Source organism: Bombus fervidus, chromosome 7, assembly GCF_041682495.2.
Source record: "Bombus fervidus isolate BK054 chromosome 7, iyBomFerv1, whole genome shotgun sequence".
NCBI classification, from domain to species: Eukaryota; Metazoa; Arthropoda; class Insecta; order Hymenoptera; family Apidae; genus Bombus; species Bombus fervidus.
The window spans coordinates 6,920,467-6,943,899 of record NC_091523.1 but is presented as its reverse complement, the minus strand read 5'-3'; the positions used below and the strand labels follow the sequence as shown (position 1 = coordinate 6,943,899).

General features: G+C 36.8%; 1 protein-coding gene across 2 annotated transcripts in view; it reads right to left on the bottom strand.

Moving 5' to 3' along the window:
- Nucleotides 1–23,065, bottom strand: part of LOC139989039 (uncharacterized) — a 56,520-nt gene extending 33,455 nt beyond the window's left edge. Inside the window, exons 1-2 of one of the 2 annotated variants that reach the window (XM_072006940.1) lie at nucleotides 21,556–23,065; nucleotides 21,086–21,463 (exon numbers count right to left, since the gene is read on the bottom strand). In XM_072006940.1, the coding sequence (XP_071863041.1) occupies nucleotides 21,086–21,278 (193 nt within the window). In that variant the 5' untranslated portion in view covers nucleotides 21,279–21,463; nucleotides 21,556–23,065. Of the gene's footprint in view, nucleotides 1–21,085 lie in introns of both variants that reach the window. The other variant, XM_072006938.1, reaches the window with a different exon arrangement.
- Between the last annotated feature and the right edge of the window lie 368 nt (nucleotides 23,066–23,433).

The window sequence follows — 23,433 nt, the reverse complement described above, 5'->3', positions numbered from 1 at the left end:
TTCAACTAGGAATTCGAAAACGAGTGAAAAAACGAGAATCGACCTTAATCGAACGTAATTTTCTCCTTTAACGGCGTTTTACTTTATTTCTCTACAGTAAATCGTTCGATTTCTACGATTACTTTTGTTTATTCGACAAATAAAATATTACAAGACGATGGCTCGAATTTGGTAGTCATCTGTAGGCAAACCACGCACATTTTACAAATAAAGCTACGCGTTACAGCGGATTTTCTGATCAAGTAACGTCATGTATAGATTATTACAGCATCAGCAAAAGCATCAGCGTTAAACGAACTTTCAATCATTTAAATGCTTCTCTTCCGAATTTGTATTTTCAATGGAAAAACTTTTTAATATTTGGTTTAAGCAATGAGAGCACAATGTAGTAGAATAATATTTCTAGTTATTTCAGAGCTTGTTTAGCTTTCTTGAAAGCCTAGAAACAGAAAAAAACTAGTCTTCGACATAAACCATTCGATTTGTCTACGAAGAGTTAAAATTTCATTATCTCGTTAAACCATTGCATTATAAAACAGAGAAACGAAATATGCAATAGTTTTCTTTCTACTTTCAGTTGCATTATTTCTACGATTTCTCGCGGTACTCCCGTAGGTTTCTTTACACCCCATCGATGCGTCTCGATATCTATATTCCTATCCTATAACATGCACATTTTACACATTTGCTCCCATAGTACGCGCCATTTGGCACGAAAATACAGATCGTCGTCAGCTTTGAAATCCCGTGGCTCTATCGAAAGACTTCTCGATACAGTGTACGATATACCTTTTCTCAATCCATACAAGTGTACGTGTAGCCACGTATTGTCACGATAACGACAATGGAAATACCGAACGAGAGAACCCTCTTACGTACGTGAGGATTGGAAAAAATATCATCACGATGTCCAATTCTTTACTTAGTTTCCGAGCCTTTTCATCCTTCTACTCGAGCTCATCCACGGATTTAAGTAGATTATATCGTAGAATGATGATAGTGGTTGCTGGGATTATTCCAGCCAACAGCCCCTATGACACCTTCCCTGGATTTGTTCCACATATCTCTTTTGCGGCCATCAAATACGTCGCGCACGTCTCTGACTTATCTTCTCGTTTTTTCCGATCGTTTCACGCAACCTTTTGACCGTTTTCCCAGAATTTCGTATATTTTTATAGCTGATACTTCCATGCGGGTCGTGGCAATGTTTCGCGCGATTGGATTTACGCAAAGAACTGTGTGTTTGATTTTCAGAAATATTTGTGAAGATTGGCACAGAGTTCGAAGAAAAAGCGGAAAAACTTCCCACGCTTGAAAAAACTGCGAATCAGGTTGAATTTCGATATAGGAATGTCTCTAAATATTAAAATATATTATTCTTCGTAGCCAATGAAAATTTAAATCAAAATATGGGCGTTACGTATCATTTTGTGTATTTATCTCTTCTTTTTTTTAAATTTTCCGCTAAGCTCCTCGATCGTGTTAGATTTCTTACAATTTTCATATTCAGTAACAAGTATCTTCTTTATATAAAAATCAGATAATTGTATTGTAGTATCGTGGACGAGGAGCCTGGGGGGTGTCGTATGAATTATAAACAAGCTGTTGCTGAACATGGCGTAATGGGACTAAGGCAAAAGATATGAGGCTAAGACAAAAGACAAGAGGTTGCTAAGGGACATAAACGAATTAACAGCAGTATGAGTTGAGAAGCCAGAGACTGCGAATTGCGTTGTCGAATCCGTGGTGACGAGAGCTGCTAATTAATTATTTAGTTGTCTTAATTATAATACATTGTTGTGATTAGTTCATGTTAAATGACCATCGTTTCCTGTTTAATCAACAACTGTTTAATCCAATTATTGTAAATAAACTAATCATAGTAGTACAAGATACTACAGTATAATATAGAAAAAGTATATAATGATATTTCTTCTCACAAAAAAGAACAAAAATATTTCTACTGCACTCTGACGATATCTACGATATTATTCTTTTAGTCTGGAAATATTAAAAATATTTGTAACTCTAACCACGCTGCGTCTTTCTCTGAACATAGTTCGTTAACATTTAATTCGTTCGACTTTCCTTGAACCCACGGGCTCGTAAATTGCTCCTGAAGAAACGCGGCTAAACGTTTCCTGTTTCCTTGCATACCGTCTTGGACCCGGAGAGTAAAAAACTGTTCCGCTTCCCGCGAGTATCGTTCTAATGATTAACTATCATAAACATCGGTGTATCATCGGCATGACATCCTGCAGATTCGAGCGGTGTCGTGTCACGTTCATAGCGAACACGCGAACCATCGGCCGCTCATGATAGACGTTAGCCTACCGCTCAATCACTATTGCGAAATAAAAATGACGACAGTTCCGTTCTTTATCCGGCTACATCTGAGCCGTGACGAGTTATTCGCCGTGTAACGCTTATGAATTCAATCGAAATTCAGCTTTCATGTTAGAGAAAGAAAAATGATATTTCTTCTGAAAGTGTGGCAATGATAGTAGAAAGCAGTGTAGCCTGCTTGAACTGTAAAAACAGATTTGCATAGTAAGGGTGAAAGATAGAAAATAGTGACAAATACGATATTCTTTGTAACATTCCTTAAACTCGTTTTTCTATTTCCCCAGTGGTAAAATTCGAGGAGAAAACGTAGCAATTTCATGAGATTCGGAGGTAAGCTTTTTATCTGAAATTATTTATGCATTAAATTTCCGCCAGTAATTTCTACTTGTCTATATTTTAAATTATGAACACAAGACAAAGAGATCATGGCAGAAATAATGCTATTTGTTCGTGAAAAATGAATGCAAAAGCATTAACGATGAATTACGTAAGATCGATTCTTCACGAGCAGGCAAGCAATAGCGATACATTTTGTCCAGTGGACGTAGAACGAAACACTTTTGTGAAGTACGAGACCTGTTGAATAGTCGCTCGTTTACGTAATCATTGTTTCCACGAGGACAATTAGTATACGATGCAAAGGGAGAAAGATGCACGAGAAAGTCATTGAAACCAACAAAGCGTAAACGACAAAGCGCTCTATTCCTGTTGAAATTGCAACAATTCCGATTTATGGAAGATAATCGACGGTGTAAGAGGTTCGTAAATATCGAGATCGCGAGAAAATAGTAAAGTAAAAGAGAAGACATAAAAAGAACGAGATGGAATTCTTGCTGAAAGGTGCCGCAAACAACGCGAACGTAACGAAGTACGTCGTTAAACGAATCTGTTTATCGTTATCGACTAAATACAGCCTGACGATTGCTATTTGAAAAGGGAACGCCCGTTATTCTTGAATGAAGAAAATTACGAGTCTCTGTAACGCGATCAGTTATCTTTTTGTCGCAATCAAATAATGCAAGTCCGGAGATGAGTACACACGTCCTTCCTTCCTCGCTCGAAACTAGTTGAACTATCACACCGGGAAAACCATCAACTTTTCTCTCGTATTTACAAAGAGAATGATACGAAGTGCAACGAGTGTAAAAAACAGAAAATACTGCACGTTAATCTTCCTTGTATCTTGCAGCCCACATTTTCTCCTGTATTATCTCCCACAAATAGCAAGTTTCATTCACATCGTTCCACAAATAGCGCAGGCTTACGAATGCACAAAAGTTCCCATATTCTCGCTAATTACGGACCAAATGTTGTTCTCAAAATTATTCGTTGGAAGATTGCGAAATAATAGCTGTAAAATAGTAATAGTAGAAAAATATCGCAGATTTTATTAGAACGGTACCAGAGAACCAGAGATCTGTACCTGACCCAGACATGACCGCGCCTCTCGTGACCCCGCAATCGACTTCAATCATGCGAACTGAAGTTAATAATTTTGATTAAAATCCGTAGCATAATCTTTCGATTCCTTTTGTATCTCGTGATCTCGCAAAGGTTAGAACGATTCTCTGTTACGCTTTCTTTTCTTCAAAAGGAATTAGTAGTCATTGAACACGATCGACCTTAAGCCTCGTTCAAGTTAGTCTAGTAATCTAAGTAACCTCTTGACCAGCGTAAATCTGTTATTTATTTGAATTTAATTTCCAATAATTGCCTTCGATTGCCTGACCTAGACGAGGCTTATCTACTTACGTATTATAGTTATACAGTTATATTACTTTAATTTACATTTATATTAATTCATATTATACTAACTATATTAATAGAATCTCATCATTTGGCAATTATTATGTTAGCTATTGATCTGTATGAATTCCAGCTACGATATCTTATACGAACATATATTTTATATTCTACAAAAGATATATCACATTCTCATTGTTAGTTATTTCCGATTGCAAAAAGATTTGATCATTTTCATTTCAATTTCATTTCAAATCGAGAAAAAGTTATTTTGTCAAAACACGCGTAAACTATAAAAATTATATCAATAGCGTTGCTTGAACAAGTGAATCGACATACATACGCGTTCAGTATCAGTGGCACGTGTGTTAAGAGATTAATTTGCGAAAAGCGTCACTGCTCTAATCACAACTTCGACGGTACCAATACAGCGTGACTGGCCGTGCATCTCAATTTCGTGACTTTCCACGTCGACTACTAGCGCGAAACTTCCACGGCGAAAGTCTGTAACAATCGTGCGGAGTGCCAGTGCACGTGGTTTCCGCGAGTCGTGAGGCTCGTGCTACGCTATTTTCTCATGGCGAATGGCGGCGAGCGCGGTCTAGAAACCCGTGGGACGTCCTATCCGTCGTTCCGTCATGGTCCCCTCGACTTCCATTAAGTCCCGAGGGTTATTACTAGCGAAGCAACCATCTGTAATTGGTACGAAAGCCGAGCGTGCGAGCGAATCACGCGCCTTGTGTATATCCGCGACCGAGGCCAGTCTTCTATCTACTGTACTAGACGGTGCACTCCCGTTTCCGTTTTGATGCGCCGGATGTTCAACTCCCAGGGAACCATCCTGTCTTTGCTAAGCACCAATCTAACTGCTACAACGTCCACTGCTCGTTTTGTAGTTTATTACTTGTGTGCTCGCATCTTTATATTGATCTTTCATCTGGGATGAAATTTATGATTTAATTAGGATTTGCTTGAATAGAAAGTTTTCGTATTTTCTATAAGACATTATTATAACGTACTATTAAATGATCTGTTGATATTCGTTAGGTTATTTGGCAAATTTTTAAGGCTTCAAAGCTTTTACTAGCCAACATATTTTTCGGAGATTCGATGAGATTAGAAGAGGATTTCTTAGTTAATATAAATTATATGCATATTTCTCCTTGTTGAATTCTGAAGAGAATTAAGGGAAAACACCCAAATTTGATTAACGGATAAAGTTTCGTATTTGAAAAGGACAAGATCGAACCATTAATTTGCTTCCTTTCTACATCGTAAAAAATTACATCTAGTTGTTTGTGCTATATTTTATTTCACAAAACATAAATTAGGTTTCCATAATAGGTCTTCCATAATAAATATGCACTTGATCCTTTAAAACATGATATATAAATTGTTATTACTGCGTGTCAAGTGAACTGTGTATTGCTATAACTACATGAAATCTTGTTGTACTCGGATACTGGTTTGAATAATTGTAAGATAATGTTTGAATAATCGGTAAGATATTCGCATCCTCCGGAATACGTCAGATATTTTTATTTAATTACGCCTCGAAGCAACATTGTTATGCCGGTTCTAACGGCGACTATAATCAAGAATCGTCCATAAGTCTCAAGCGATAATACGATCTTTATAGGAATTTTATATTTAAATTTTATATGAAAGGAAACTCTAGTCTATGGTGTATAATTTACAATTGTGCACGTATAATATACAGTGCATTTACACTTGTTGCAAATTTCGCTAATTGCATCGAGCATTACACTAGCGCAAAACTTCGCCGGATGCGTAAACAGTGGATGTGTATGTATCCATGATCCATGGTGTAATTAAATTCCGAAGGTAATAGAAATATCTCGTCTATATTTAAATTCTTCCTTTACCTCCGTGTATCGCGGATATCGATTGCTTCGCCATTCTCTCGAAGGAGAATGTCATTTTTAATTTAGGATCACGCCGTTTCAAATACGATCTTGTCGAGACACATTTATGTAGATTACAGTTTCCACAGAAATTAATAACCAGTCGCTAAAATTAATAACCGGTGTAAGCTCGACTAGTATAAAATTAACGGGATAGGTTAAATCGGTTAAATAAAATCATTCACTGAAACTCACATTCTCCTCCAGGTATCGAAAAAGATCTTCTTTCGATAGTTCCTATGAACTTGTTACTTGATGCCCGAAGCATCGAAACTATCGACATCTCTATTGTAAATATTCAACAATATCGAACGATCTACAATGTAGAGAGATATTCTATGTTCTAGAGATCTACAGAATAAAGTAATATTTTACATTCAACGCTTTTGTTTTATTGTTATTCTATTTTTCATTTTTATTTTATTTTGATATTATATCACTTGGTCTGAAACAAAATACACTCGTTTACACGAAGGACTGGGCTTTAAATTTCCTCCCAAAAGAGAGTCTACGTTAGTACATATGTGGCGACCTGGAAGAGGAAGCGGAAATTAAGCAACGGAGAACTAGGGGCCTCGTTCGTTCTAAATCTAACAGCTCCTTTCACCTCCTTGACATTCTTCTCTCCGCTATAGCGGAAAGATTAAAGCCCTACCATATCGATATAAAATAACTCTCATCTCCTACGCTATTAAAAGAAAGAAAAATAAAATCAATTTCTCTTTGAATGCGTCGTTCAAAATCAGGTAAAAATATATTATATTAGGTTGTCCGAAAAGCTTCTTTCGTTTCATAAGGTGATAATAGATGAACAACAATTTCTCTTTTATATTATATTATTGAAATTGGTATAATCCATTTCATTCTATTTCTATTATTATGTTCGTGCATAATTCAATAAACTAATATAGAACAAAAAACATTGTGCGCCTGTTATTTCCTTATAAAACGAAATAAACTTCTCGAACAACCTAATATTTAGTAATATTTAGTAATATTTAGTAATATAACAGAAGCTTATCGTAGGTTAATAAGTTTCATAACTCAATTTAGCATAGTATAGAGTTAATTAGTTTACTGATACCAAAATTAATTCCTTTATGATAAACAAATAAGACATTTATGTACAATAAAGGTAGTTAAATATGATTATAAACCTTTTTACAGTTAATATTGTGTATACGTAACTAATTAAGAGTTACTAATTAAACGACAAATGTATTTATTTTTAATAAAAGTGATCTCCTATTTTATGTCTTCTTTACGAAATCATACGAAAAAGCCTTTTTCTATTGTTAAGAAAATATTTTTTTACAGGCTGAAAAAATATACAACTTTGGAAAACGTAGCAACGCTACACACGAATATATTATATGCATTAGAAAAAATATTTGGACATTTCATTAGCACTACAGTGATATACGCTATTACGATCACGTTGATAAACTATGGAACAAGTTGGAAAATTTACATACAAGTTATAAGAGGTGTATTGCAGCCGTATACGTGTAACGTTACGATGCTAATGAAATTTCGAAATGTGTTATACGACACATAATATATCCATAAAAATGTTCCACTATAATCGTTCAAATACCTTGGTGAGTCACCATATTCTTCATACATAACATAATATATTGGTTACATTAGAATCAAACCACCTACATTAGAATGGTAACCAACCACAATGAAACGTGCATAAACGCTAAGACGTCCTTGTTCAGAGTCTATTTTCAAGCGACAACGGTATTTTCGCATTTAGAGAGAAATATCACAAATATCGATGCAATATTCAGAACGCGACGGCCCACGCGACAGCAGCGATTCAATCGTGAGAACAACTTCGTGTCTACTCTCGGAAAAGAATGTCATGGACGAAACGTACGTACTTACTACGCGTAGATATCTGTTTACCCAATTCTCTTGCGCAACAACACTTTCAATCATCGCCAGATTATATTTCCTAGTATATCGGTATAACTTTCTATATTGTCCTCCTTCGCCCATACAAAATTTAGAAAATTAACTCTGTCTTTATAACAATGCCAATTATAATATGGCGAAGAACTGGAATCACTGTGTGCTCTATAGAAACTAAGAATTTAAAAAAACGACAACTTGGAATTTCGTTATCTTAGAAAACTCCCTCGTAAAGAATTTATATAAACAAAAAGAATTATCATCCGTATATAGAGCATTGGTCTGAAATTATGTAATAATAAAATTAGCAAAAGATGTAATAACAATACAATTACGTACGTTCTAATTAGCGTTAATGAATACATCGAATGGAAGAGCCGAATGAAACAAAAGGAATAATCCTAAAGATATTTACTGTTAGCGAATGGAATTTCGATCGAAATCGTAGAAAATTCAATTTCTCGTTAACATCGAGATACAATGTTAGTGCGGTAACTGGGATAACTCTCTCGTGAATTCTCGTAGGTCGTTAAATACTGAAAAACTTAGCATGAAAATGGGGACGAAATGGAAATTACGCAAATGGACCGAGTAACGAGCCACGGTACACCGTGAAAGCGCGATTTTCGAGCTGATATTCCGCATACGAAATGCCACGCGTCGATGTTTCCGTGAATTTGACTGATTTAAATGATGGCTGAGTAGGAGTTGTGAAAGGGCTGCTTCCAGCGCTAAATACACCATTGAACGCCGGCCTGATCGCAGAATAAGAGTTCGATGAATTCGCACGTATTTTGAAGGAAACGACTGCAATCAATAACTCCTCTTTCAACTGAAACGACGAGATGCGAGAAAAAAAAAAAAGAAAAAATTTGAGAAACAAATATTAAATGAGATATTAAGTGAAGTTGCAATTTCAGATTTTCATAACTAACGAAATGGAACATAAATAGAAAATTTCAAACTGCTAAATGTTTTAATAGGTGTGTACTTTATTTTGAATATTTTATACATTTTTGCATATTACATGAATTTTATAAATTTTTCACCTTTAAACTTCCCGTAAATGCATAAACATTCGCAATCTACTTATGACCATTTTACCATGTTGTACAATTTCATTTTCTTTGATTTATGGATGAGATATCTCGTAGCGCAACGTTGTCCATACGACGGTTTAATATCAAGATATTTCGCGTACATATGTTTTCATTAGAAGACATATCGCATCGCGAGGTACCTTGTCCATAACTGTAAAACGGTTATGTTCCTAGCCACTTATACATTGTCAACGAGTTCTGTAACAACCAATGTGAATCTAGCTTAAAGGTTACTTAAAAATATTTTCCGTGAGAATTACAATCAAGCTATGATCAGTCGACCTACTCGACAACTTGTAAATGTCCAACGCGGAAGAATATTATCGATATTTATCACTTATATCCGGTCGTTTAATCACAGAAGAAAAATAGAAGATTCAAGATTTCACAGACGACCAGACGTTCCCATATCCGTCCAATATGTTTCCCGCGGGAATTTGTATCGGTATCGTGATCTCGGGTTCTGTTTCTTCTTCGCTCGACCGGATATTACAGGTTGTTTCTAGTCAGATTAATATGATATGAATTACCTCATGGACGAGTTTACAGCAAAGTAACTAGATCGTGAGAACAAGTGCGTTACGCAAAGTCAGACTACTTTGTTAAAAATACGGATGCACAAAAGAATTGCTTCTAATGTTTATTACAATTATCCTTCAACGTATCATTCAGTTTTAAATTAGAAATTTGTATCTCTTAAAGAAAGACGTGAGCAGAGGTGAGAAATCGCGGGAACTAAACCTCGATCCTTTTTAACATAACTAGTCGATGATATTTTAATTAATTCCATACAATATCGCACAATTGCAATATATTATGAGAAACAAATTGTACTATGTTATTCGTTATTTCCATAAACATATATTCCACCACGCATGTGATATTTCATCGACTAACTGCTGAACCCTATTTCTCATACACCACGAGTAGTACATTTCTCTGGAGTCCACCTCGATTATAACTCTGTGATTAATCCTCTGTGATTCGAGCAGCGTTCGACGTATTAACCCAACCGATTTATATTCAATCAGATACTTTCCAAAGATGTTCATAATTTTAATGTATTTCTATATTTTATAACTAATAACGCCTGCTTATATTGACATACTTCTATCGAATTAAATGATAACGCAAAAGAATACGTTTCTACACGTCGAAGCCAAAACCGATAGAATATAACACAGTGTCAAGTTTAAGTCTACATATAGAACCGTAAAGACTTAACTATACGAAGGCGAATAAATTACCCAACCCACCTATCATCCAACCTTCTGAAACGCCTTTATTACCGAAAAGTACTCGTTTCACCGATTGACTTGATCTTAACGATGCTGAAGAAAGTACGCGAATGGCGCAATGCCTTCGACTAGCTATGTATCGTAGACAACCGAGAACCATTAGATACAGCGGTGTCGTAATACAGAAGACAGTGGGGCCACGACGACTTATAATAATGTATCGTGTTCCGTTACGGACGAGCCTCTTCGCACTGAGGTAAACGAGTGGCTCGCGTTGACTATAACTTTCAGAGGAAGATGGCATAGTCGTGGCGAGTGGCGAGTGAAAGAGTCCAGGTAAAGGCCGTTGCACTCACGCCATGGCTCTTCCAAGACTTTCTTGGTCCTCTGCATAGCGGTACTTACACGCTTCTCTCTCTCTCTCTCTCTCTCTCTCTCTCTCTCTCTCTCTCTCGCTCTCTCTCGCTCTCGCTCTCTCTCTCTCTCTCTCTCTCTCTCTCTCTCTCTCTCTCTCTCTCTCTCTCTCTCTCTCTCTCTCTCTCTCTCTCTCTCTCTCTCTCTCTCTCTCTCTCTCTCTCTCTCTCTCTCTCTCTCTCTCTCTCTCTCTCTCGTTTTACGTATATGTGTATATGTACACGTACGTAACACTCACGACGGGGTGGCATACTTGTTTTCCCAATGGTAATGGTGTGTTACGTTGCGGCACATTGTGCTGCTTGAGGAATCGACAATGACACATCAATTTGGCCTGGCAGCAGAATACGCATAGTCACGTACACGTACAACAGGTTTTTCCCGTGATCGAATGAAAACGTCCTCGTAGAATGCCACAACTCGTACGAACATTATAGAGAAGTCGAGAGTGTTGCCTTTGACTTGGTAAAGGTATTTGTATATGCGAACGATAAGTGGCTCTATCGATGGAGGATGAAATAAAGCGTTTACAGAGATTTTATGTTGTCTGGGATCCCCACAGAGGTAATACGCATGTTGAAAGGGAATTAAAGACTGCCAGAGACGAATTACAATGTTCTTCGAAGTAACAGCTTATTCGTAGGTTTCACAGGCCGAACACTGAGTTTGTAGTTATTTAAAGTTTTACGCTGTAACATTAGAGACGTTACAGCGCTTGTGCAACTCTTACCGAGGACAAGCTACGCTGAAGTTTAGCTATGCAAGTCTAAACCATCGTCGCGAAACATGCTATCCGTATAACGTGTGCGGTACGAATGATTCTATCGATGGGAAATGAGATAATGCGTGTTTGTTAAGATTTTACGTTATCCAGAATTCTGAGGGTACATATATGGATCCTTAAGTATGATGTTCGAACGTATGATGATGCTGTTTAGATTAATAGCTTGCTGAAAGTAAACCATGCACAAATTTAGACTTTAACCTTCACCAAACCACTGTTTTAATACGCGTAACGTTAAAATTTATTTTCTTTCACTAAAAGAATCAATAATTATATATGTATGTATGTATATGCTAGTAACACAAAAAATATTTAACAAATTAGAGATTAAAGAAATCTTTCTTTTAGCGATATTTGATCGATGATATTTCAGGAGTTACTGAAGGAAATCGTATATTCTAACTTTGACTTAATCTTAAAAGAAAACTGGTTATTCAACTATATAACGTGCTGCGCATAAATCAAATATTTTCAAGATTCCTTACAGTCGTGCAAGAAAAACAAGATTTGTTTTACATGTAAAAGCGTAACTAACGAATCCAAAGGTCTCGTCGTAATTCTTCTTTCTAATGGGAAGGTTAGACCCGACAAGAATTTAAATTTTATGAAATATTGATAGACGTGATAATCAATAATATTTTAATTAAAGGGAGCTATGCAACGATTTAATTTACTGCGGGTAAATAAAACATTTCTCATTACTAAGGCCAATCTCGACAAGACCTCAAGCTTTATCAAATAAAACTAACCGGAATAGTTAATAACATTTTACTAATATCAATAAAAAGAGACTATGAAGCAGAGCTTGGAAACTGACCGTTTGTCAAGTACATTTAACGTAACATTCGACGATTTAATTTCCACATTAAATCAATCGTTTTTCAGCATCCCTCACGGTCCGTATAACGAAAACAAGATTAATATGCAAGTAACAGTATAACCAATGAATCAGATGATCGCGTATTCCAGACGATACGTTCAGCAGATGCGATGTAATCATTGCTATAACAGGTTCTCCGGCGAGGGAATCGTCTTAAATCGAATAATGCTCATACGCGTACGTACGAGTAATTTACCACGCAAGCACGGTATAACGACTCGATGCCATCCATTAAGCTAACTTTATCCTTTGGAACGATTCGAATCGACCACTGGGCCCATTCAACGCGGCTACATATCTTCGAACATCTTCGCCTCGTCGTTTTTCCGCGATTTTACGACCGCTTTACGCACACGCCCGTTTATCCTTCCTAACCGGTCTTCCGTCGTTTATTTCCACCGTTCTACGCGATACTTCATCGAATCCATTAACCTACTTCAACCACTTCTTATACCAGTTCTGCCTGTTTTCCGTAACCATCAAACATCACCCTCTACCGGACTCGTAATCTCGATCTTTTCGCCGTGGCAAGTAACGGAGATAGACGGTGCGAGCGTCGAACCTCGTAATACTCTCACTTTTTCCACCGTGTATGAACATACATACTTATTCGTTCGTTAACCCGTCTATCGAACGGTTCCTACCGGGAACTATTTTAGCTCCTGCACCACGAACCTCGGGCAAATACGCATGTTCCAAGTATTGTCTACGTGTAAATAACGATGATCGATTGGATCTAAGTTTCGAAATAGTTAGAAGATTCTCGGTACTGTGGAGATTCGAATTACTTCTGACATGACTCGATATTTAAAACCTTGGTAAACCTCGGATCTAGAGAATCGACGAGTCTTAAAATTGTAGAGCTTCGATAATGGTATTCAACTGATACTTGATAAATTTCCAAGTATTGAAAGATCGAGTAAACAATATCTTACATAAGATATCGAAGGTAAATACAAGAAATTGAAGATGGAATATAATGTAAGAGATTGTGAATACAATGTTCGTTACCCATCACGTTTCAAGACTTTGGAATCTATTAAAACTGTCATTCGAGACTTTCACGGCCTAGTTTCAAGACTTGCAAGATCTATATTAAGACTTTCAGAACGTCCAAGGATTTTCGATACACGTTATTCAAGATGCAAGAATCAAGATTTAAGACTTGCAACAATTGTAAAAGTTCAGTATTTATGACTTATCGATTAGGTACCGAATCGTTTAAATTTTAAACGATTCAAATTTCTCGCCACCTTTAAACCTATATAAGAAGCGAATTGAATTTTTCATCATCTTCGAGTGTATGGATTATGGAAGAGATTCAAGATGTTCCAAAGCACTCGTCTCGATGTAAACATGTCACAATTCCGCTACGATCGAGTGTCGAAAAATGTTCGTGCTAGCTCGAAACTTATCAACCCTATCACGGAACCTTTCCGGTAGCTCCCGTTTCTCAGGCTCTGATTATCATTTTTACCACACGCACTCAGGTATTCCCTGCTCATTGCACGGTTCCCCGTGGCGTTTCGCGCGTGTGCGTGTGTAACAGTATCCAAAGCCACCTACTTACACCTGCGAGGTTGCTACTCCACTATGTATGGACGACGTACCTGGCGTACCAGCGTATCGTACTGCTTCTTTTATGGCGATACACGCGGGACGTATACTTTACGTTTTACGTTTGCTTCTTAATGGAATCAACGGAAATACTAAAATCGATCAAACCAGTTGTTCTAGTTACTTTTCATTGGCTATGTAGTAGGTTCAGAAGGAATTTTGATTGACGTAATTGGAAAATGATTACCTCCAATGAGCCGAAGATTATCGTATACACGTATTATTATTATATATTTGTTCAAGAAATTTCACACTTGTGAATGATTACACTGTTGAATAATTACAAAATAGTTTTCATTCAAAGCTTCCACTTAAAATTATTTTTCTTAGAAACTATAGAGACAATCAAAAAATTCTTTTCTACATTTTTTATTTACTGTTTCCTAAGGATGCACTTTCACGTAGTGAAGACTCTAATATTTTAATATGAGGAAACTAATTCTATGAAAAATTCCACAGACAGAAATTTGTAATATATTAGTAACATCGATATTACACACTGCTGAAACTGTAGGAAAAACCTACTATAAGAACAACCTATGGAAAGTTGCTTATACCCAGCCTAAAGTGCTAACATTCTGCTCTTTACCTCTTCGTAAATTATTTTAACCATCGTACAAGAACATCTATCTCTTAGAATATCAGAGTTTAATCGATGCCAGACAGTTCCCTCCGGCTGTTTCGCTTTGTGGCCACGAAAGACGAGAAAAATTACACGGTGAAGGTTCTCCACATGTATGTAGCACATTCTAATTGCGATATTCCAGTCAGCCAACAAACGGTAGTTGGTTGCTTTATTGTAAAGACGGCCACATTATTCGAGACGTGAATCACGCGAGTAACAGTATTCAAAGCCACAATTCTTACAGTTGAGAACCATTCTGTCTTGCGGACAGAAAGAAACTCGGGCTTCTGTGTCTAGAAAACAGGATCGATAAAACGTCCCTGAAAGTTGTGTGCATCGCAAAGGATGAAGAAAATTTCCTAATTTATCTTTTTTTGAAGTCACTAATTTTGTTCCATTATTACCTTATTACCCATTTCCTCGACAACTTTCTTTTTATTTAATAACGTTTTAATTCGAGTCATTTCGCTTGTCAAATAAAGAGAAATTCATTTAATCGGACATTAATTAAAATCAGATAAATGGATTTCTAGTGTAATCTGATTTCAAAAGAATAACAAAATAAAATTGATGCTTAAAACGACGTATTCTGGAAGTTGAATAGAGAAGATATTTAAAGTGGAATAAATAACGCGTTGTCAGTGATAAAGTGGTTTAAGTCGTTGCTTGAATCCAAACGAAGCTTTAGGCGTGGAATATTCGTGTCACGTGTTAATCTCGAAGCACTAATCGCGGAACCTTTCTCAGGGTTTAATTAGCATCTCTATGCTGACCGTGCGTTAATCCGAGAACCTTCTTGCACAAAGAAAACGTGAAAGTAACGTAAGAAGCAAGTCGGATACTGTAATTTGTTATAAATCATCGACTTCGATCGAAATCCTATATGATACAATTTTCGAAAAAATTTTTCATATGCAATTTTTTACATATTAAAATTCATGTTAAGAGGATTAAAGTAACGAACTAAAGGTTGTCGTTGAATTAAGTATGCTTTAAGTGACTCAAAATTTTTTAAGATATTCGAGCTGGAAGAGCCTTAGAAGATAGTGTAGGATTCTTCTTAATGAAAGAAGCCTTACGGGTAGGTACGCACCTGTAACGCTCATTCACACATGCACCCTTCGTAAACACACGTTCACGTTCACACACATAAAATATTTACCACAGGTAGAGCATCGTAGTAACCACCTGCTAGGGTCACGCATACCGTTTCATTCTAGCTACATTTATCCATATATAGCGTATATGCATAGTATAATACACGAAGAATATTAAATTCACTATTAACGTAAATATATTATTTATGTCTTCTATATATATATATATCTTTTACTCATACCTAAGTCATTAATAATGTACTGATATTCTTTAATAACATTCATATAACTTGGATGCATCACAAAAAAATACCCATTAAACTTTTCCATTTACTCGTCCACGTAAAAGTTCCATTACTTCACGCTAATTTAAATTTTTCATTCATTTACCCCCACGTTCATTACCACAACAAACTGTGTGTTCGTTGCATTAGTATTGCAAAATCTCTATTAACATACCAACAGAGAGAGAAATCATATTTAAAAATCAGTATAATATTTGCATTGTGTTTCGATTAACCAAAATTCTCTATGAAAGGAATACATCAAACGAAACATCGACCGGACTTATCGTGATTGCGTATACCCTGCATCGTGTTTAATTACACATTATATCAACATTAAAAGTTACTCAAATAAATTTTATATTTAAGAAGAAATATATTTATGTGTACTCTTTTTCACACGGCACAGCTTTTTTATTGCAATACACAGTGCAGCTTTTCGATTAACCAATTTCTATTTACTATCCTACAATAATTGAAAAAAGTTGTTTACATGTATATATAAATAAAAGCTGCTGATTTTTAATATACAAAATACATAATCCATGATATATTAGGTTGTCCGAAAAGTTTCTTTCGTTTCATAAGGTGATAATAGATGAGCAACAGTTTCTGTTTTATATTATTTTATTGAATTAGGTATGATCCATTTCGTTCTATTTCTATTATTATATTCGTGTATAATTCAATAAACTAATATAAAACAAAAAACATTGTGCGTCTATTATTTCCTTATAAAACGAAAGAAACATTTCGGACAACCTGATACAAGAATACCTTTGGCTACTTTTTAAATGTTTATAAAATATAAATTTATATAAATACTCGCAGCCTACTATCATCTACTTTTCCAATAACTGTAGAATGCTAAAAACTCAGATAAATTTCATTGAAAGAAGAATTATATTCTTCTCGTTTGTTTGAAGACTTTGGATAATGAATAAAAGATAACAAATAAATTTGATTAATTCATTATTCGCTATTAACTTGAAATAATTTTTATATATCCATAATCATCGTATTCAGTATTCGAAATAATTTTTAACTAGCACAACACTATGCATCGAATAATCTTGTAACCATGTCGTTACACCAGCCTTTACCAGTATTTTATACCTGAACATAGCAAGTGCATATAAAGCATTCACAAGACTTTCTTCAGACAACAGGTAGACCTCGTACTCGGTAGGCGGAAAGTCTGCAACTCGTGGGATTGGGCAACCATGATGCACCTTGATAATTGTGCTTAAGTGTGGAACGAATATCGACCAGGGAATAAAAAAACCGCAATGGAACAACGAACCATGAAAACCGATCAGTCAATCGCATCGACTGTATTTAAGCGTTTACTGATGGATAAAGAAACGAGAGGTTATCGACACCTGTTCTGTTCCTCGTACAGCCACAATAGAATGGTCATCTCGGTATCGATTATTTGCGCGGCTAATTGTGCAAACGTTTTGTTCTTTATTTCTATCCTAACCAGATAGTTAAACGTTTTTCTATTAAATTATTTTGAAAAATATTACGAAAAATTCTGGCACGTGTAAATTAGTATAATATGGTACAGTTGAAGTTCTTTTAATGCTTTAAATATTACGTTGTTCCAAAAGTTTCTTTCGTTTTATAAGGAAATAATGGATGCACAACAGCTTTTATTTTATATTATTTTGTCAAATTATGTATGACTCTTTTTGTTCCGGAACATGTTGTGCATTTCCTTATAAAACGATAGATACTTTTGGGACAACCTAATACTTTAAACACTTTAAATTCATGAACTTGTATGAAAAATCAATGACATGACTACTTTTATGATAATATTCCTGAAACACGTATTGACTCCAAGGCGAATGAAAACACAGTATAAAATGACAGCACCTTAAATTTTAAAACATGTATGTAGGTTTCCCTGTGATCTTCGACTGAGTTCATATGCATGTTGTTATGCAATTATTCCAATAAATTCTGTTTTCTGATTTTATCATGTTTAAAACTGTATGTCAACTATATCCGCGATAAAGATACTTCAGCGTATTTTATGATGAAAGAAATGATAAAATTGCAAGGAATTATCACGCTTAGAAAATGCAGAAAGTGCTTAAGCGTTTCACGATGAAACGTTACAAACTATAAAGATAAAGAGATTAATCCGCAAGTTCATTTACCGTTTATGCTACTAAACCTCGGATCTAGATTTTGTTATACGAGTCCAATAAACTTGGACACGCAACGCGTACGAAGCGAGGATCTGCGCGTAATTTGCATTTAAGTAAGATTAGTTCAGTAAGATTACGCAACGTCTAACGAACGCTGGCATTGAGCGACACTTCGAAGTTTCATGGAACACTGAGAAATAAAGGATATATGTCGAGAATTATAATGAGAATTACAACGTATTTACTGTTTCAAGAAACAACCAGCGGAACAAGGACAATGTTAATACCGTTCTCGTTCCCGTCTGACTTTCAGACGTCGCAAAAGAAATAATTTCAATTTTCCTGCAGACAAAGGATTTATACAGTATCGTGCAAATGGAAAGTTGTTCGTGTCGGAAATTCAAAAGAGCAAACTTCTTAAATCCTCAGAACCCCTCTGTTCAAAGAATAAAATGTACGATATTATTTTTTTTAACGAATGGTACTTGCTTAAATTATTCTAGTGTAGATTACTTATTGGATTCGTAACATTTTGCTTTTTACGTTAATTAATAAAATGATCTCGCGAATTTTCGGACAATCTTTCGATAACTCAATCGCGTGAGAATGTTTTACGTAAATAGTACATGTTTTATGCTACTGATCTTTTTACAGCTATGATGTGATATGTGTTTCGCTGTTGCATGCGAAACTCGGGGTTCTGATTTATTTGAACCACGGTGTGAAATATAGTACATACAGCGACACTCGTATCAATATTTGCACACCACAGTATGCGTGACAAGTTTGATATATATGTATATGTTTGTGTATAATAGTTTACTACTATTTAATATATTAAAACAGATTGCAGTTGGTAAAAATATATATTTTATTTATTTAGTGCACATAGTAAAATATCGCCTGTAGGATATTGTAGAGGATCTAGACTACCACTAAAAAAATAGTATGGTGATTATTGCTAATAAACTTCTTAATACCCTGCAGAACTGTAATTACTCTAGCCGTATACATATTATTTACCGTAGTCATAAACGAAACTTCTTACGACCCATAGCTCCTCAACTTCTGTGCAGTCATTGAGAATGTTTCGCCTAGAGATGCGCGATTAACCCGATGCTACTAAGTCGCATAATGCAATAAACGTGCTACTATATTAGCTCGTACTTGAACATTCCATCGAGTCTAGCAGGAAAAGCTGGAGGATAAAGAACGAGTCAGTGGCGGGCAACCTGTATCTGCTATCTAAGAGGAAATAAGTCGAAGGGAGGTATGATGATGAAAGATACGATGCGCAGCAGCTGTAAAAACTACCTTTGGAATTAATTTACTCGATACACGGGAAATCGTGCTCTGAATTGGGTCGAATTTTGTTCGTATGGAAAAGAACAGTTCCGAGTTAAGAATTCATCGTGAATAGAGACAAAAATAAAAAGATTATCATCGAAACATACACTATCCCTCAAAAAGTATACGGACATTTCCTTTTTTTTTAATAAGATGTTATTACAGATGTTATTAACGAGGTGTTAATTAGAAAATTACGGCTAAATCGAAATGCCGTGACTTTATTCTTTTTAATCATCGTAGCTATATAAAATGGAATGTTGTGACGCGATTAAATTAGTTTTCAAAAAACAATATACGATAATAAAAAATAGTATTAATAATTGTCAAACTAAATAGAACTGGTTTGTTACATAACAAATTTTCCATTTTCAGATTTTTTTATGTTTGAATTAGAAGTCAGCGTAAAAAGACTTTTTATTAGTCTTAGTAGAACCAATGATATTCAAATAACAAATATGTACATATAGTATAATAGCGACATAGTCTGATGCTACTTCTGAGCAATAGCGCAAGTGGATCGACGTATTTTATCCAGAGATACGAAGATTACGAGGAAACATATATATGTAGAAAGGTTGTGCTACTTTCTGTCGAAAAGTATACATTGAGTAATCCGTCGGAACTTTTAATTCGTGTACAATGACATCCTGTACACAGTTGTTATAAGAATGTCCTTGTAACACTTAAATAAGAAGTGGATGCATAAAAGCGTCTAAATATTAATATTGTGAAAAAGCTCGCTTCTATAGGTATATTAAATTACAAAAACTTTTAGCGTCCATAACACTTCTCGATACAGCCATTTACGTGATACTATCAAGCCGCTATTAAGAATCATATTGCACGCAATTTCTATGGAAATTATGAAATAGGAACCACAAAGATAACCGCATTAGTTAGTTGCGCAACAGTAATAACTCACGCTTTACTTCGTTATATTCAAATGACTGTGACTCAGTTTCACTTTTCCTACTATATTTGCATATAATATTGACTAAAAGTATATAACTTGATTTCTTTCGTATAACTAGAAAAATTTGATAGGTTTAGTCCTGCTGTTGCTCTCGCTTCTTCTTCATATTTGTATTTTTTAGATATCTTCTTCCTTTTTAATACTTTATCTATAAGAAGCAAAGAATACGCGAAAGATAGTATAATATTGAGTACTAAAACCAAATATTTAAAAACCATCTATATTCTAATAATATTTATTAAAATATAACATTCATTTCCAGTCATATAAACTCGAAAAGAGCAGCAGAATTAATAAAGTAATCAGTTTTGTATTTACATTGACTATTTTATCTGAATACAAAATGTTCTAATTATTTCAAGAGCTATACGCATGTCATTTTATTTACAAAACAAATTTATTAAACTTCGAACTCCTGCTCTCTTTGACGCACTTTTTGTATTTGACACGAACAGTGAAATAAATCGATAAGCGATCGATATCGTAACTATGAACTCGAGAGTCGGCAATTTGACCGCGAGAAATATTGAGCATGCGCAATCGATGGGTACTGGTCTGCGCGCATCATCGTACGATGGATCAAGGAAATACGCGCGTTCGAATCAAAAGAATTTCAAAAGCATGACTCACCGTCAGGATTGGTGAAGTATCCCCATGTGGGGGTCGCGGTGGTCGCCGATTGGAGGACCAAGGCCAGAATACTGAGGGCCAGAGCACCGGCGGCGCCTCGCGCCGCGACGGCGCGCTTTTCGCTTCGTTGCGGATCGGTTGTCGTTGTGGCGACCGCCCTTACACCTTGACGGCTGCTCGAATCGGTTGCCATTCTTCATGCCGTTTTCGTGTCTTCGCCGATCTCGTGTGCCACGCAACAATCCAATACAAACACTTCCTTCTTTTACTTTTCTTCTTTCTTTCGTTATTTTTTAATTCTTGCGTTCGTTCGATTCACATTCTCTTCTTTATGCACACCGACTTGTTACACTTGTTTAATAAAATCGATTCGAGAAACTAACGATTTATCGATGCCCCGTGACATATACATATACCAAGGTATATGGTGGCTAATTACATCGGTGATGAACATTTCGTCGTCGACTTACTCGATAATCGAATATCATACACTCCCGATACGATGTCACGTAACACGTCGAGTATGGATAGGCGCGTGCAGGCGTGCATACACGCAATCGATAGTTCGAGGTGGGAGAATAAAGAAGAGGAGTAGGGAGAGGTATGTATCGGCTTAGGAGAATTCCACGTTCCGTGTCACTCTTTCTTTCTTTACTCGCCGACAGAGAAAGAAGCATACTCCACCTTTATATCGCGTGTCTCTCCCTCTCGCTTTCTCCCTTTTCAGCTAAAACCCTTCTCGCGTATATACGCACCTTACTACCTCGTGGCCCGAGCTCGAACAGAGACTTGGAAACCGGTTTTTGCGATGCGCGAACCGGCGTTGGCTAAAAATAAAAGCGCCTCGAATTCTCTCTTCTCTTCGCTGTTTCACTCGCCTCTCGTAATTTTCTGTCTTCCCGTAAGTAGGCGTCCCTCGTGGAAGAAATCTTCCGGGGATTACTCGCGATCGTTGCACGCGCGCACGCACCAAGATGTATCGAGCGTTCGATCATGAGCGATCGAATCGCGCGCGGTCGTCGATCAACAATCGCGTCCACCACCTGTCATCGCTATTTATCGACGGATCAAGATGGCGCGCGAGGAAAATTACTTCCTGAATAACTGGAAGCTTTTCATTCTGACATTCTGGATACTTCTACGCTGTGTCTTCGTGTGTGAAATGTTAACTTCACGTCAACATCTTTCTGACGAGCCAGAAATTATTAGACAATTTCATCGACCGTGTTTACGAAGGTACAAGGTAGAACGAACAGGTAGTTCGCTAGGTTAGGTTCGTGCACGTTGGATATACGAACCGCTTGATATTCACCGTGGTGCTATAGTTATCGATCGTACGAGGATAAACTCGCTTCATTTCGTGCCACGTCTCCTTCTACCGCGTTTCGTAACCGTTCCAGCACTCGCTACGTCTTGCCAGACCATCTTATCCGCTTCGGGTCTTTTCCAGTGTCCAACCATGCTTCGTCCCTATCTCCGATGTGTCAAACGATTTGAAAATCCGTCGAGTATATCGGAGTTTCCCGCTCTTTCGCGATGCTTTTCGCTACGAGCCACACTCTCCTTCACTACGAACGTTACGCACCGTGTCACTGTGTCACGACGTATACTGGCCTCGTATATGCACGCACACGCGTCGATAACTGGTTCTCGAAGAAATTTCGTCGTGTTGTACACGTCTAACGTGTTACGATATGTATACGAAGAACCTGAATTTCGTTGGGTTCTCCTCGCGCGCGTGACCAACGAAGCAGAAAAAAAACCTTAACGGAACGACGACACGTAAACGCAAAAACAGTGACCCGCGAGATGTTTTGTACTTGCGTATTCTAGCCGCGCTGCGTGCATACGAGACAACAAGAGGGAGAGAGAGGGAAAGCAAGGAAAGAAAGGAGAGCGAGGGAGACGAGAACAGAGAGAAACAATACGCGTACGCGAGCCTGCGCGCTGCGCGGCATACTGAGGCGACCGGCACCGTCAAGCTGACTCGAATGCTCCTCACCGTCGCGTCGTGGCTTCTCCCTTCCTCTCTCTCGCACCATTTACCGCGGCCACTACCCAACCTTTTCTTCTCTTTCTCTCTCTCTTTTTCGCCCGACTCTGTCCCTTTCTTTCTCTCGTTTTTCCTCCCTCTACACTTGCATTTGCATTGCTGTCGTATGCTTTCATAGCCGCCGCCGTATATGCCCGTTACAATTGCATTCTTGGAATAAAATGCTCCCCAAGTATGCATCTTTTTTTTCATCGCGGCTTCAACTTGAGCATCCGGTTGAAACAATAAATTAGTCGATAATTTACGGGTCTTCAGCATTGTGATAAATGGAGCGTTAACGTTAATTTAATTGGCG